At 41.2% G+C, this 17,722-nt stretch overlaps 1 protein-coding gene across 1 annotated transcript in view; it reads right to left on the reverse strand.

The window, feature by feature from the left end:
• Positions 1 to 17,338, reverse strand: part of LOC104278741 (kalirin-like) — a gene marked incomplete at its 5' end in the record, with an annotated part of 44,525 nt that extends 27,187 nt beyond the window's left edge. Inside the window, 11 exon segments of the mRNA XM_009875816.1 lie at positions 104 to 351; positions 1,263 to 1,501; positions 6,371 to 6,542; positions 9,358 to 9,543; positions 10,446 to 10,523; positions 10,840 to 10,890; positions 11,968 to 12,060; positions 12,829 to 12,915; positions 13,438 to 13,507; positions 15,881 to 15,984; positions 17,272 to 17,338. Of these exon segments, the coding sequence (XP_009874118.1) occupies positions 104 to 351; positions 1,263 to 1,501; positions 6,371 to 6,542; positions 9,358 to 9,543; positions 10,446 to 10,523; positions 10,840 to 10,890; positions 11,968 to 12,060; positions 12,829 to 12,915; positions 13,438 to 13,507; positions 15,881 to 15,984; positions 17,272 to 17,338 (1,395 nt within the window).
• Between the last annotated feature and the right edge of the window lie 384 nt (positions 17,339 to 17,722).

Below are 17,722 nucleotides of genomic sequence, written 5' to 3' on the forward strand. Positions count from 1 at the left end.
CAGCAGGAACTCCCTACCACTTGCATTTGTTTATTTTTATTTATTATTTTCTTTCCTCAAAAAATCCACATAGTGCTCCCAGCGAAGCCAACATGGCACTTACTTGATGCTTCCGTCGCTATTATCTGTAGTGGATTTAGTGAGGGGAGCCAAGATATTGCCGGGGATCCATCCTTCAGCGGCCGGAGAGTGGTCGTTTGCCGGCTGGTACACCAGGAACATGTTCTGCTGGTTGATAGCCAGGATTTGAACCACCTCTCCTTGATTCACACAGATTTCATCCTCCTTCAGTGCATAGTAATCTTTAACCACCACCATGGAAGAGGTCCCATTGCACCCTCCCAAATCAGTCTGTGAAAATGGACACAACAGAAACCGGTGAACAGGCGGCGCTGAGCAACCTGCCTTTCCAGCAGCAATCCCCTTACTTCATTTCCAGCCTAACTGTACCAGGGAAAAAAAGATACAAAACACTTCAAGCTCACATTGTTAGAAGAGGATTTTAAGGATCTGAAAGGCCGCAGTAATCTGATACAAACCAGCCTCCTATTTCATACTAGATTTCACAGCTGCTAGCGGCGGTGTCTCAGCCACGTTCTCATTTGTGCGGTGTTAAGAGATGAACGATCACACCAAGTCAAATGCTGGGGAAAGACCAACAAAGACTTGGCACTAGAAGCTAAATGAATACTCACACATCTTATGATCTTAAATATAGGTGATATTGGAAATTGGCTTTGGTCAACCACAGCCAGCAGTGGGATCGCAACACTGGTGGCTTGTGTGCCATCCGACTCTGGTGGCTTGTGTGCAGTGCACATGCACCCAAATTACAACCTTCAGCTGGCACCCTGCGAGCTGTTACATGGGAAAAGGTCTAAACTCTTCTAAGTCATCAGAGTAGATCTCTTCAGGAATGGGTGGCTAATGGATATTAGAGAAGCCTGAATCTTGCGGCTGTCAGTACTGTGAACAGATATCCAGCTCACCAGGTCTGCAAACACAGTGCCCCAAAAACCACTGGGATTGGCCCTCCAGGCTCAAGGGTGAGGCTCTGTCTCCATGTCCCAGCCGAAGTGCCACCCATCTGGATGCGAGAGCTTTCACAGTCTCTGTTTAATCCCGAATCACATTTTACACCACTGCTTCAGTATGTTGAATCCTGTTGACCTGGTTAGCTGCTAATTAAAGCTACCTTCTCAGATCATCTACGGTACATGAAATGGGCTATGAGATCACGTTTTATCAGATGAGCTCAGTACCTTGCTTTGTTCATACTTGTCTCCGGCCTGTGAGTGTTCATACCCTGTGCTGCCGTTGGAGGTAGATATCTTGAGCGGTGGGAGAGATGGGTTACGGCTTGTAGCCTTCAAAGGCTTCTCAGACCCTACTGGAACAGAAGAATAGGGTCTGCTGTTGGGCTGAAGGACCCTACCGGTCTGGGGCCTCAGCACTGCTGAGCTACTTTCTTTGCGTTGGTACTCTATGGGAGACTGTAGCGCTGCAAAAGAGGACAAGAATTAGCTATATGCTTTCAATGATGTTGCAAGGGGCTGCAGAGAGGAGTGGAGGGGGTGATTCAGTCAGAACAGACGTAAGTTGCAAACCAAACAGGAACAGGAGATGCCATCCATGGAAGCACACAGTGTGTTCATGGCTAGACAGGACATGAGCATGTTACGCTGTACTGTGCGCGAACTGAACACAGCACTTCACAGTACTGTGAAGAACTGCTCCTTTAACCAACACAGTGGGCTAAAATATTTGCCATTTAGAGCATACATAATTGTATTCAATCTCTTTGAAATTGCACACATTAATTGCATTCTGTAGTCAAAATAAATAAAAGCCTGAATAAGAGATGCACAGCTCATTTACACTGAATTTTGCTATCATCAGAAAACACAGGTCAAGACCCAGAGGTCTCATTTGCATATTCCCAATAGAGTATGACTATTAAATATGTGCTGCAATTTGGTTCTTGTGCTTTCTGTATTAACTGACTCGGATCAAGGAAACTGGTGGAAACAACCAGCAAGTGAGCAAGTATAGAACGCATGAAGACATTAATCCCAGCAGTCCAGACCTCTCCAGAAGACACCCACAAGCAACATTAAACAGCTTCATAAGCCTTTAAAACAAACAAACAAAAGAGTCTGCTTATGAGAGTGTACATTTCATAGTCATAGAGAGAGCTTACACTGGGAAAAGGAAAGATAAAAATACCAGATGGTAAAGAAATAAAGAATTTGTGATGCTTGGAGGAGAAGGGATCTGAGCTAGGATTCACAGTGAATGAGAAAGGAACAGATTTGCTAGGCTCAGACTATCATCTCCAGACCTATGGGTTTGGCTTTTTGCATGTCATGTGGCTTTACTGGATGATTTATAGCCAGTTAATACTGTGTACATGCACCAGACTAAACCTACTGGAATGCAGAGAGACTAGCCTAGCAAGAGGCAGACAGAGGACATAATGTCACAGAATCAGCCCAACCAGGGAACCACAATAGAAGGAATGTCTTTCTCAACAGGAGGAAAAGGAAAGAAAAACAAAGGCTCAGCATCACACAGCAGACTCTCTAGCATTCCCCTTCCAGAGAAAGGCAGGACAACTCCAACAAGAACCGCTTAATACTAAAGAACAAGAGACTAAAAAAAAAAAAAAATTCAAAGAGGACGCAAGATCACTATTTCTTCAAAAGGACACAAACATAGACCTGTAGCAATGTGGAAGATTATTTGGCTGCAACGCCTACGCAGTGACCCTTGTCACCACAGTGCTTCATGTTTATGCCACAGTTACTACCCGTTTCACTCCCTTACCTCAACGGCAGCTGAAAATGGTTTAGTCCTGCTGCAGATGAGCCATAGAGGAGGAGGAAGGTGGGGGAGAACTCTGACAAGGACTTTGGCAATGACGGTGACATTGTTCCAGTATACACAGTAGATTAGGCTGCAAGATCTTTAGCAGTAAGATCCGACTGAATACTTATCAATCTACCTCAAAACAATATATCCTGCTCTGTGCTTTTAAAGAGTATTTAGTTGAGTGTCCACTTGTGACTCCTAATTCAACCAACAGCGATGCCTGGCTTTTAGTTTCCTGTTCAACATCTGTTAGTATTCTTATGAGCTTCTGGCAAAAATCGGTGTCCACCTACTTGCACTCTCTCTCTCTCTCTCTCTCACCTCGCGCAACCCCTTGCTAATATGATTAAAATAAAGGTACAGGTCAATGGCATTTTCCTCATGAAACATACCCATCAGTGATATATTTTCTTTACAGCTTGCTTCTTAAAGCAAAACGATAGAACAGTCACTATAGCCAATCATTCAGTGCAGAGTCTGTTTCTCAAGCTTGGCAGCTTTTGTTTTTCCAAGAAAAAATATAAAAAGCTTGAATATTGAAGTGTAATTGCACCAAGTTTTACATTTATGAACTGTGGCTGCAAATACTATACTTTGTTCATAGCCCCCTTCCCTTCAGGGCTTCCCTGTTGAAGAGTGAAAATCAGAGACAGCTTGGGAAGAACTCAGAGGGAATATTTTGTTATTAAGTTTATGCAGCATTGGCTCAGTGCAGATTTAATATGATTTTAAAGACAGAAAACATCCACTTTAATGAAATGCAAAGCTAAAGAACATATTTAAAGATTAGTCAAGCTCAATAAGATTACATCCTAAAAGCCACTTAAAATTGTTCTGGACTGGACAGGCTCTACTGGATACAATATAATTTTCCTGGATCTTATTTATAGGTTTAAAGTAAATCCTTAAGCCTCTGTTTTAATATAACTATTTTCACTTGTAGCTTTAGAGACACGGACGATTATGTTTCTAACCCATCAAATTCCTTTCTTACCTCACAGAAGATAGGTTAAATAGGGGCTATGAAGATGCTTCAGTAGAAAAAGGGGCTTACAGAGAAGTAAGTCTTGGGAGGATAAGAGTGAATATATTAAAAAAATCCAGATTTGAAAGGGACAGAAAACCCCTGAGGTAGTGTCTGTGGAGTTCTCACAAGGTTTTAAAACATGTTTTCTCACTAACCACTAGTGAAACTTATTTTTACTCCAATAATCCCTCATTCAAAGCCAACTGCACCAACACAAAACCAGAAAATTTTGGTACCAAGTGGGCAAACTGGAGAACTCAGACTGCTCATCTCACTGGTGTATTTAAGAGAATATTTTACAGAGGTTGTATGAGGCCCCTCTATTCCAAATCATGAAAACCCCACACTGAGTTTTGGAATAATAAGTGAAACACTATTTTCCTTCTCAGCTCAGCCATAGTTTTCAAACCATCACAAACAGCTTTTGCATGTAACCCTTCCCAGTTAACTTCCAAAAAGTGAAACTACGCTAAATTAAAATTTAAAAAGCCTCCACATTGGAAAGGGAGCCTTTGTTTTGTTGTGAACTGAGTTTCTTGAGATTTTGCAACAAAAAATCCACAAAACTAAACACCAAAACCCCAAAATCATAAAATCCAACAGATTGTGACAAGTCGAAACATTTCAATTCAAGCAAAGAAGTTCAGTATTGAACATGCATTAAGTTTTTTAATATAGAACTCTTTTCCAATAAAAGCTCCATAAAAAAAAGAAATTATTTTGAAACGAATAGTGCAAAACAATTCTAGAAGCATACAAAGTAATAATTCATACTTTGTTGCTTCCAAACAAACCAAAGAAGTACTATTTTTAGATATTTCCTCTAGTTCTGGTTGACTCTTCCCCTCATTCAGTCACGAGCAAGAACAAGCTAAAACTGTTAACTGAATTTGATTCCTCTGTATTTTCAAAATACACACGTCTGTTGATCATGTGTGTTTGTTTGTCTGGTTGTTTGGGTTTTTTTAGAAACACAGCTTTAACTTGAAATATTATTTTGAACCACCCAAAATCTATTCCTAAAGCAAAGCTGATGTTTTGGAAAAGCCTCCAGATCATGCACAGCTTCCATGCTTCCTGGGGGAAACAAGCCCAGATGTTTCCTTGCCCTACTCTTTTTTTTTGAAAGAAGCTGCTGCCTCACAGAATCACAGAATGTTCGGGGTTGGAAGGGACCTCTGAAGATCATCTAGTCCAACCTTCATCCCAGCATACCTAACCACTACACCATAGCCTCAAGTGCTAGATCTACTTTTTTTTTAAACACCTCCAGGGTTGGTGACTCCACCACCTCCCTGGGCAGCCTGTTCCAGTGCGTCACCACTCGTTCAGTAAAGAACTTCCCCCGAATATCCAATCTAAACTTACCCTGACGCAACTTGAGGCCATTTCCCCTTGTCCTGTCATTAGTAATTAGAGAGAAGAGACCAGCACCAGCCTCACTACAGCCTCCTTTTAGGTAGTTGTAGAGGGCAATAAGGTCTCCTCTCAGCCTCCTCTTCTCCAGACTAAACAAACCCAGTTCCCTCAGCCGCTCTTCATAGGGCATGTTTTCCAGACCTCTCACAAGCCTTGTTGCCCTTCTCTGCACCCGCTCCAGCACCTCGATGTCCTTCTTATACTGTGGTGACCAAAACTGGACACAGTACTCGAGTCACAGTTTGGACCTGTAAGGGCGGGGCATGGTGAGCCAGCCTTCGTCCCACCTCACATTCTCAGTTTATAGCACATGGTGACATTGAACAGGAGGTTCTTGGGGATAAACCTTTCTCTGCGTTAAGTGGGAGATGCTGGTAGATGCAATGGCAACCTGGCTTCAACACCATCTTGGGAAAGGCTTAGATTTAAAATCTCCCTGTAGAATGGAAAGCACCAAGTGATGCAGCCCTGCAAACCCCAACACTTTTAAAGCATCTTGTGCAAAAATAGCACCAAAGGCAGATCAGTGATGGAGGCACTTGAAACCTCACCATGAACTTGACTGATACACAAGGCACAGGGACCCATCACCGACTGAAGCAGGGAGCCAGTAGGCTGCGAAGAACAGCCCATGAGATGCTGCTAATGGAGCCAGGCCAGAATGACCTGCAGCCTTTAATGAAAGTTGGGGCTCCAGCAGCGTCTCAGAGTAGGCTCTAGAGGCACACTCAAGTTCAGGTCAGGTTTGCCTGGCCCTTCTCCCACTCTTCACCTTCCCACCAGGCAGACCTGGCATGCAGAGACCTCTGTACAGTGGCACTGAGTTGGCCTCTTCTCAAAGACCCACTGTAAATTAAGAGCACTCTTTCCCATCTACTGTGTGGAAAACACTTGACCTAGTGCTTACGGATAGGCAGACTGGACTCTAGTTTTCTCCGTGGGATTTTCCTTATGAAAAGAAGTTGCTGAGTGTTTAGAGAAAACAAAGACCAAAGATTCTAAATCCCATTTAGTGTCACAGTCTCGGAAACACAGTAAAGACCATGTACATACCATTTAGGAAATCTCTTTGTGTGTCCAGGACCTGGTTGATGTCCTGTGCCCAAGCTTGCTGAATTTCTGGATTAGCTGCCTGTAAAATGACTCTCTCTGATGTTTCCCGGCTCATTAGAGCAAACTTGCAGGGATCATTGTCCACGTTTTCTTCAATGATAAGGTAGTTCATCTGAAACAACCGAAGGTAAGCATGTGTTACATGAAGCATGAGTTATCGTTACTCAAGAATCAGAATAAAATTTTTGTGAAATGTTCCTGAAAATAATTGAGTCAACTAACAGACTGTCAGATCATAATCAGATGAATTCACTTTGTCTAGATTTAGGCAGACAAATCTTAAGCTTAAACATGATGCTTAATAAAGCTCTGGCAGATGTACCAGACATCGGCTTGCCTTGTCTTGAATTAAAACTTCTATTTTAAGGTAACATAGACCTGACTGATGAGCTAAAAATTTACTGTAACTTGTAAATAGAGTTTAAACGTTCCTATTAAGATTTTAATAGAGTCTATTATTCCTTGAATTTAAATAAGTGCTTGCATTTCTTATCCTCCATGGGAAAGAAAGTCTTAATCATCAGAGTACTTTTTAAAAAAAAAAAAATGGACCATGCACAGGGTATACCAGGGGTAAAAAAGAGCAATTGTCTCCTGATGCTGCAGCAGATCTTCTTTTTTCCAGCAGGTTACAGTCATCTGTGTGCAATCACTTCACTTGGGCAGCCTACATCTCTCAAGGACCATCTCCCAGAGAACTGGACAACCATGACTGCAGAAGGTATCAAAGCTAGCCGAAGCTGGCTCCTCAGTCCTGGTAACTGCTGAGAAGATGGGTCCAGCCTGACCAGCAGGATGTGGCCAGCACTCAAATCAAGGTCAAAGAAACTTGGTCCTAACTGGTGGTGTAAAGCCTCCTCAAACAGCAGCTCATGAACTCAGACAAGATGCAATTTCTGGGTGCCCGCTTTTAGGGCAGGGTTATGAAAAACAGGTGATGAGGCACCTGCTTATGTGACACATTTGGACAAAGTGCCTCCCACCAGGGAACGACCCAGCTCAGGGCAAGGTTCCACTGCAAGGTGAGGATGCCCATGGCACAGAGGGACAGGGAACGGTCCTGCTGTAGGGAATGGTCCTGCTCCACTGTGGGCCACGGCTCGTCTCTGCGAGAAAGCACGAAAGAAATGGAAAAGCAGCCAGAAGCTGAAGCAGGGGCCGGGTTTGAGAGCTGCCGGCACACGGACTCCACGCTGCAGTGGGGGAAATGCACGTGGAGCCACGAGGGATCCCACATTTGCTGTAGGCACCCAACAGGAGAATGAGCTGTTCGCCAAATGGAAGAAAAGTGGGACTAGAAGATTATCACGCAAGAATTTTAAACTCAGGCAGTGGGAACAGCATTACTTTCATAGGCTGTTTAACCAGAAAAGCAACTCATACCCTTGAGGCAAGCTAATTTTATTTGCATTAGGAGAGATTTATTTTTCTCTCTTTATCTACAATATACAATTCAGGAATTGTTTCCTGCAGATAAAAGCCTCATTGTTACACATACAATAAACTGAAATAAAAATGATTCATGCTATTTCCATCTCCAACTTTAATAATGATTTAAATCAGCAATAAGATAAAATCAGAGCTGGTCATCTAAATCAAGATGACGGTTTATTTGTAGACTTTAGGTTTTTCCTTTATAGCTTATTATTTAGTTGGAAACCATGAAATACACTGACTTGCAAATGGATATAGGCTGTTCAGTAAATGCTGCAGTTTCTGTCAGCCAAGAAGATGACCTAATTTCAGTAAATATGCTGCTTATTGTAGATTTGTTTAGTTATACATGGTTAATATGCGTTATTTCACCTCATTCTGTTCTCTTTCATATTAATGCACCATTTAAAATTTAGAGCAAACAGAATGCATTCTAACCCATCTCTTTTTAACCTGCATATTTGAAAAGGAAACCGAACCCATGCTGGTTTCTCAGCTTTGAATGATCAAGATGTTCAAATGAATCAGTGACTTTGCTCCTTCTGCAGGCACAGCAAATGCTGTTCTACCAGAAGAGGTGTAGCCCTCACTCACCTTCACTTACCATTTCAGAGGTTAACTACATTTGTTAAACAAGCATAAAACCACTTAAATAAATGAGTGTTTTCCCTGGTTACTTGCAGTTTTTCACTTTTAGTCTCAGTCTCACAATCTGGAAAGACTATTTAAAACCAAAATTAATTTCCTAAAGCTTTCTTTATAGTTCAGCTAGTTAGCCCTCACGCACCTTCACTTACCATTTCAGAGGTTAACTTTACATTTGTTAAACAAGCATAAAACCACTTAAATAAATGAGTGTTTTCCCTGGTTACTTGCAGTTTTTCACTTTTAGTCTCAGTCTCACAATCTGGAAAGACTATTTAAAACCAAAATTAATTTCCTAAAGCTTTCTTTATAGTTCAGCTAGTTTTATAATTCCTCATAGCTGCATTTTTGGAAGGTGGGTGTTTTCAAACAGTTTTGTCTTCTTGCAACATTCTCATTTGTACTAAGAGTCCTCCCCCCATTATGGAGAGTATTTCCAGTAATGCCACAAAGCGACTCAATATTGATCTACAGTTTGGCCTGAGATGACTGTTTTGTATACTACACCTTCCCCCATCTTTTATGATCATGCTTAAAAGCAGCTATTGTATACTTTGTTTGACTACTGCAGGCTTTGTAGAGATATTTGCTAACTCATAGCTATGAATGACAGAGGATCTGCCCCAGCAGTGTTCCTTTTAATAATTATCCAGAAAATCTAGACACCCAGTGGTTCATTTAGAGATGGTCTTAAATGGCTCCTGACCCACTGAAATGTAAATGCAAATGTCTTCTGCAACTTGTTGTCCAGTTACGACAGGATGGACCAGTCCCACAGTACAGAAAACTGGTAAGACTTCCTCACAAGGCCATCAAACAGAATATGCCTCTCCCTCTCTATTTCTTACCTTTATGCTTTTCTTGAACATGTAGCCTGGTGTTAAAGATCCTTTTCTAAGGAGTTCACTGAAGATAACTATTTGCTCAAAGAGAAACACCCTACGCTCCTTCGGTCGAGACTGAACTCCAGAATCCTGCTCCGTCACATAGAAGGTGTCCTGCTGCAGCAGCTTGCCTTGAGCTGTCAGCTTGCCCTGAGAAGCAGACAAGGCATCAACGTTACAAACCCCAACCCACCGTGGTCCCACGAGATGATCTGCTGTGTTTTGTGCAGTCCAAGTTTTCCAGGCAGCACTGAATTCACGTGAGACATATCCCCTCTAGGTTATCCAAGCAGCAATCTTGTAAATCAAGAGCTCAGTTTAAGAGAAATAGCATAGGCTTTCTTTGTTCTCATTGCACTGATTGTGCATATAAAACCAAAGAAGAGGCCTCAAGCAGATTGATTTGTACTTAATTTCAAACACTGTTCCCATTATGTAGTTTGTTATTGCAGTGCCTTGGATTCCCTCTAGTCATGAGCTCTCCATCAGCCCTGAAGCCAGCAGGCAGTGACACAACACCTCCAAAGGTGTAAAGAAACAGGATCTACCTGTTTGCAGGAATGATACAATGCATAAGGTGGCAAACTTGACTTCATGACAAGACATCTCACCAGGATTGCCAAAGTCTACACTGGCTTAGTTACACACCACACAAGCTGTAACCTGTGGGCTTGTAACTCACAACACCCTCTTGGATGGTGCCAAACTCAGAGTGAGCTGTTAACATGTTAATGCTCACTAACAGGCAGAGCAGCCTGGTTCACCACTTATTTAGCTCTGGCAGTAGATATAAGCAGTGTAATTAAAACGTGCAGAAACTTTTACAGACCTCACATTTTGAAGAAACAATAGATAGACTGTCACAAGTTTAGAGTGAGAGGTATATCACCCCCACCCTCAAAACCTCACCAAAGCAGACAGCTCAGCGCTGGAGAAGAACAAGCACTAGACAAATAAATGCCCTGGAGTAGGGCAGATTGTAGAGACAATCACAGAAAGATAAATGCTTTTCCTTGCCTAGTTGTTATTATAAGCAGAATGCAAATGCATACCTCAAAGCCTTGGAGGCGACCCAGGTTCATCATATCGTTACAACGTTTTGGTACAAGGCACATTAATTCGACTGCTTTCTGTTAAGGAAAAAAGGATGTTATATTACTCCAAAAGAATAATAACAAACTTCAATAGTGTGATCACTGCTGGCAGTTATTCCTGATAAGGCTCTCATGCATTGAAGATGTACAGTAATATCTAAAATAGGATGCTGCACCTACAAAGCAGGACTGCGCCTTCATCTTTTACTTCTGACTTAAACTAGGAGAAATACCACATTTAGAATATCCGCAGGATCTCTAGTTATTGTCAAAGGAATACTGGGGTTTTCATGCCTCTATATAAAGTGCTATTAGATAACATAGCACTATTGTCCAGGATATGAAACTGTACCTCTATATCGGAGCACTCCAGACCAGCTTTTTCACTATACCTCAGGAAGTCCTGGAGAAAGCAGAAAGGTTTGCATTAAGGCACTTCAGAAAGAGAAAACAAAACAAAACAAAACAAAAGATGACAGTTTGGAAAACAAAAACCATATTCAGCATGTGATTTTCTGTGAAGGAACTTGCTAATATTAATAAATTCATCTTCAGAGGTTGCTGAACCTTAAAACTACTTTATAGATATGGAAAAGGGGTGTGAACGGTTGCTGAGAACATCACAAAAAAGACAAAGCTGGGACTAGCACTTGGGAATGCTTACTTGGTCCCTGTCTTAAGCCACAAGACCACACACACTTGAAGATTTTTCTTTTCCTTTTGGCATTTCAGGGAACATGTTGCTCTCTCTTTTCAGGAGTGCAATTTTCAAACTGCAGGCTGATGGCAGCCCGCTTGAGACTAGTTAAAGAAAGAGAAGAAACCAACTCAGAGCCCCAGTATTGCCTGAGATTACAGGGTAGGGTTCAGAGATACCTAATTTTAGATAGTAGCTTGAGACCTGTGGGGATGAATTTTCAGAAATGCTGAGTAATTGGCATTGTCGATAAAGTCAGCAGAAGCCAGAGTGGTCAGACTCCTTGGGAAAAAAAAATGTGGTGGGCTTCCCAAACTTTCAGGAATGAGAATATTCTGAAAATAAGTTTCTCAAGTGAATTTGAAGACAGGTATTCAGAAACGGAAGCTATGGCATTTATTAGAATCATACCATTCAGCACCAAAGACAGGCTTTATTAGTATTCTTTATTACAATTTTAAAAATAAAAAAGAATGAAAGGTTGTTCTGAGACTTGAGAGGAAAAAAAATCATATTTGAAGTTTACTCTTCTATAAAAATCTGATAGTAGCAAAAAATATAATCTTTTAATTATTATCAACTGCCAACTACTCCCAGAGACGTCACCCTGCTGCTCTCTGGGTATTTTCCATTGGACTCTGTCATTGCATGCCCATGTATAAGCAGACTCCTCTTTCCTCTTAATTTGATGAGGTTATTCCTCAGTTAAAACTCAGGCTGATTTAAAATAACAGCATCTAATGCAAAATGCAGACTATAGTTTTAGTGTATCTTTCCACTCACCTTGAGAAGAAGCTGATACTTAGTTATTCTCTGAATGGGTTTGATCAGAAAGTCACTGATGGTTAGCCGTTGGCTTATTTCACTAAAAATTGAGGATTAAAAACAATTGCAAACAGTCAGAGAGTAAGACAGGGAACATGATAAAATGTCTCAGCGGAGACTTATTTCCACAGAAAGTTGGTCTGTTCTTAATCTTTTGTTTGCAAGAGGGAATTTGAGAGGATTTAAAAATCTGGCATATCCTATTTAGGCAAGGACTGGGTAAAAGTCATGACCGAGCAGGAAGGCGTTGGAAAGCGCAGGATCCCTTCCCCCTTTGAGCCAACTGAGCAGGACCGCAAGCTCTGGAGACGGCCCCTTCTACTGCAGCAGGGCTTAGCTCACAAACAAATCCCGTGGAGCATGCCTCATGCCCTTGGGTGAAACAAAACATCTTTCCCTTGTTAAACAAGCTTCTCTCACATCTAGATGTGTCTAGTCTCAAAGATTCCTTGAAACAGACAAAATTATTGGGAATTTATGAGACGCACCATCCAGTTCCAACAACGTTTACCTCCTCCCCCGTTTGCAGACTGTAGGTTAAAAAGTCTTATTTCATTTTGGACAGAAATCAGTGCAGCTGTGGTACTCTGAGGGTCACAGACAGTTAGTACTAGTTTAAACATGTATTAGAAATTAACATTATGAGAGTTTGAAATAAATAGATTAACATTTTTTCTCCATAGCAGAGATATTAGCAGCATGTGCAGTATCAAAATCTTCTGGAGTTTGTTTTAGACAAACCTCACAGGCAACAGAACAGTCTACTGGAGTAGGATTCACAGCTGTAAGTAGCAGTAATGTATAACAAGCCACGCTTACCTCAAAGTATGTCTCATACTCAGCTACTATATATTCAGATCGCGGTTTGTTTTGGCAATATACCACATACATGTGTAATCGCCGCTCCTGTGAAAGCAAGAGGCACAGAAGCCTGGTGAGATATTGGTTACCCTTCTGTTCTGCTATTAAAGGCTGGCAGAAAGTCGCCATGATGCTCGGCTTGCTTTTTTTTATGTTTGGTTTAATCAAAGATTTAGTTTGCTGAGGTAGGACAGAAAATTGGCAACTGGTTCTTTTCTCCACATCTGTACCTTAGGCAAGGGGAGGTTTCCATGAGGGTAGCCAGTTAGAGATGTTGTCCTCACACTGGTAGGTCTGAAATTTGTCACAGAATTGTGTTCTGGCTAATATCACACAAACATGCTAATCACAGCAGATGGCAAGTATCTGCCATAATTATATTTTGGCAGATGTCCTTGGCCACATCAGTTTTGCTTCCAAAATACAAAGTTTGCAGGAAGGCAATTAATGCTTCAGTTCAATCCAGTTACTCACTGAAGATGCAGAACTACAGGACTACTTTCTGTTTAAATTAAGTTTAGGCATGTAAAAGTATCAAGTTGACACACACCAAAAATAAATACTTACATGCTTAATAAAAAGCTGTGCTAAACGATCAGGTTCTTGAAGACATTTTTCCAGTTCAGCCAGGAAAAAGCTGAAATAAAGGATATGAACATTTCAAAATACTTCTTTAGGTCATCCCAGCAGCAAACTAGTCATCCTTCAGATCTATTAGTGTAATTTTAACTATAGTATTCTACAATAAATAAAAAGGTAAGCTTGGCTTCAGCCCTTAATGGTGGGATTTCTAAAACATTAGATGAAAGTTGCAAAATATGGAGGTCTTGTCTTGCAACCTATCTGCTCTCCTTTACTATTACTTCAAATTCATTTTTTTAAAAGTGTCAGTTATCATCTTATTGCAAGAATTGCTTTCCTTCTCTTAGAACTCCCAAAGTAAAACTTTTACATATACCAAAATGCTTGTGAAAACTTGAGTGAAGCTTTACCAGGAGCTTTCAGTTGCACAAGGAGATCTGGAGTACTGATCAATGTGACAGAGATGCAAAAGTTTCCACTTGAATAAATGTATCAACACAGTTTTGCTGGTGGAGTTTTTGGTATGTTATGGCTTTTGCTGGTTTTCAGTATATTACTGTTAGTAATATATTGTAATTCGTAATAGTAACAGTAATTCATAAACACTGTCTCTATCTTGACCTGCAGCTTCGGGGAGGTCATTCATTCTGGTTTGGTAATTCTTACCAAGAACACAGTGTGATGCTGAAAAGTGAGGTAAAAGCAGATAAGCTAAATTTTAGAAATACTGGTAGGTTTTTCTAACTGCTAGGGAAATTCTGACAAGCTCCCTTTTCATGATGTCCCTCTGTTTCACTGCAGGATTCCTGTCTCTAATGTCTCCATGAATTTGCCACACTAGCCAGGTCTGGTGAGAGGATGGTCTGGTCCCAAGAAATCCCAGAACCTCAAAAAAAGATGCTTTGGACAGCTAAGCATCCCTGTTCCCAGATACAGCTGCTTCCATAACTCAGTTCTCTATAAATGTTAAATTAAGCTCCATTTAAATAGACTTCTCGACCCAGATATACAGAACTAAAAATAGGGAAACTCTCCCTATGTGTTACACAAAACTCCTATCATCACACTTAAACAATGAATGGCACTAGCAAAAACACTCTGTTGGTAGTATCAACTTGATGTACGGTGAAGCTTTTCTGACATTTTCTGTTTTAGACTCCAAGGGCATCTGTCAGAACATAAGGACAGGCCCAGGCCATGAGATAAGCACCTGAAGGACAAGTGATGGGAAGGATACTGTGTTTCCTGGCTGAGGGAAATGTTGAGAGCTGAAGCAAGATCCAGCCCCATGGCCATTGCTCAAGTCTGCATATGCATGCTCAAAGTCTAGTTTGCTGGAAACATAGAGTACTTCTGAGTGGCAAAGTTGAGATAATGAGCATTGTCCCCAAGCAAGACATAGCTGTTTGTAAAGTTGCAGTGGAAATGGCCCAGGGTTTGAAATAAGCCTTGTGTTTCCAGCAGCTTTTCAAAAGCTACTTGTATGAATACGATTTTCAAGGAACAGAGTTCCTAAGTCGGACTGAAAAGCATCAACGAGGCCAAAGCCTGTCAGAGCTTTCACATGAGAAGGATCTTAAGGGGATTTGCATTTTATCACCCTACTAGCCAAATACTACTGGTATGGTCAGCCTTCACGATCCTATCAGCTGCACGTGAAGATGTTTATGTTGCTGAGAACCACAAGATACAGGAAGGAAACCATGACTTTCCAGCATCACTACTGCTTATATGTGAGAAGAATTAATCCTACAGCTTATGACCCAAAAAACACAATTATGGCAGCCTCAGTAGTTGTTCCGAGGATCCAGCGAGTACCCCACAAGCAGGAACTCTCTGGAAGCCATATTGCTACTGCTTATGAGCAGCAGCTCGGGAGCTGTGGCTGCACAGCACTGACACAGAGCAAACTCTCTTGTGGGCAACATATTTCTGTCACACTGACCAGCACTCCTGGCACGGTGTTTGAGCCAGCGTAAAGCTGTATCTGTAGTTAAAGACAGCATGACAAACATGCTCCCGTGAAGCCCCAGCACAAAGTTATAGCCCACCAAAGTTGCTTTGTTTCACTGGAAAAAAAAATGGGTTTATGTAAGACTGATGCTTTGCATCATGCAGTTGTGCTGGTTTTGGCTGGGCAGACAAAGTGCTATATCAGGATCTAGAGTATCGTGAAAACTGTGGCTAAAAGCACATGAAGTAGAACATCTCAGGACTCAAGGGAGCCATGACTTGTGAAGCTATTAAGCAGCACTTACAAACCAATAGAGACCATTTAAAGTGAGGCAACGTCCTCTGGAAGTTCAGAACTGAATGACCTGCTGACATTCAATTAAAAGCAGCTTAGACATACAGATACTGTATATCCCAATCCTTATGGATGAGTGGTTAGAAAGGTGCTTAAAAAGGAACTAAACCAAAAACTCACTCTTTGTGCCAGTCATAGATCTGGTGAATATTGCCAAATACAATCTTGTCTTTTCCTTTCATATCTTCAGAAACTCCTTTTTCTTCTATCCTCTTCATGAAGCCCTTTAGGATTAACGATCAGTGATTAGCAAAGGGTTCATTTGAAGGTGGAGCAAAATTATGCTCTTTTCTTTTCAAAGCAGCAAAAGTTTAAGGCCAGGATTTTTTACATTGAAGATGCTTAAAATACCTTTTTTACAATTTAAAACCAGAAACTCATCTAGACACTTTAAATTACACAATTCGCTTAAAAGAAAATTTAAAAGGATTTATTCTGTGTATCTACAATACTAACAAAAGCCATTATTAGATGTCACTGAAGTGACAAGTGCAATTAGAAGATAAAAGTTAAACGAAAGCAGTTTATCAAGCTCTTGGCTTCTCTGGTAAGAGGAAAAAGCCAGACTCTGTACAGAGTTCTTCCACTCATCCCCATAAGTACTCTATGGGAGCACAAAGCCAAGCACTAAGTTTAGAGAGTCATATGAATAGGATTTCTCACACCTCCTTAGAGTTTCTTTATAAGCCTTTGGAGCACTGCAGCCCTGGTGAGGTCCGCCAGTGGTGCATGATATAAACAGAAGATAACACAAAGGTTTTCAAGTTTGGAAGTTGCTGAAAATCACTGTTAGATGGGCTGATAATTCTCTCTGGACCAGCAAATGCCAAAAGCATTGCCAAAAGCCCACTTCAATCACGTGCCTCTAATTCTGAATCCTTACTAGGAAAACAACTGGACCTCACATGTGAGTTGTCTCTGACAGATGATCCCTAGGGATCAGCCAGGTCTTTATAAGTTGAAGCTTAAAAAACTATGACTGTTTTTTAACAGAAAAATCCCCAAATTCTATTTTATCTCAATTTTATTTTTTTTTGAAAAACAATAATCCACAGGCCACACACACATCCCAGCACAGTTCCAAACCCAGCTTCTGGAAAGGTACACAGATATAGGACTTGAGTCCAGGTGCAAACTCAAGTAAAGTATGTGTTACCATTATTCAATGTGACAGCAAGGAAAGCACCAAGTAAGTGGTAGGAGTATAAGTTACTCTCCCTCACTGCCCTCAGGGCTTCATTACAGCAGAAAGAGTTTGTCACAAGCAGAGTAGCCAAGAAAAATCTTTGCACGCTGGAGCTGAAATCTAAAATACAACATTTGTTAGACGGAAACAAAAATAGTTTCCAAAGGCATTTCTTCTTGTTTCTGTCAACAGGAGAAGGGGACCATGGAAGCAGAGTGCAAAATAAAGCAGTTTGTTTCTCATGCTGTATTTCTTGTTGTCACTTCTCAGCATGGTGCTTTTTAGTAGGAAAACATTCTGCATAGCAGGGTTTGCTTCAGCTCACCTCCACAACAGTTCCCAAGTCTTTGACGTAGTCTTTTTCAGTCTGTACCAGCTCATTTAAGACAAACCTAAATTAAAACAGAACACACACACATTTGACCATAATTCCTTGATGTCACTGTTCACTCCTTTTACCACATATTACCTCTCCATAAAACCCCATTGTAATCCCGGTCATGTAAGACGACTCACTCTTCACTCACTTATAGCTCAGTGGAATGTAAATGACAAAACCACCACACTTCAGGTCAGGGCAGTTTCAAGTCTCTTAACCACAAAAACCCCCCTCACATTCCACGATGGCACAAGAGCAGCAGCACAACCAGCTGCCTGTACTTTGATCTGCCCCTCCTCACTCTCCTCTCCTCCATCCCTCATGCAGCCCCTCTGACAGTGAAGGAGACGTGTCCTGACCCATTTTGCAGCAATATGGAGATTTATTTTTATATATA

The sequence above is a fragment of the Apaloderma vittatum genome, unplaced genomic scaffold (assembly GCF_000703405.1).
Source record: "Apaloderma vittatum isolate BGI_N311 unplaced genomic scaffold, ASM70340v1 scaffold33368, whole genome shotgun sequence".
NCBI classification, from domain to species: Eukaryota; Metazoa; Chordata; class Aves; order Trogoniformes; family Trogonidae; genus Apaloderma; species Apaloderma vittatum.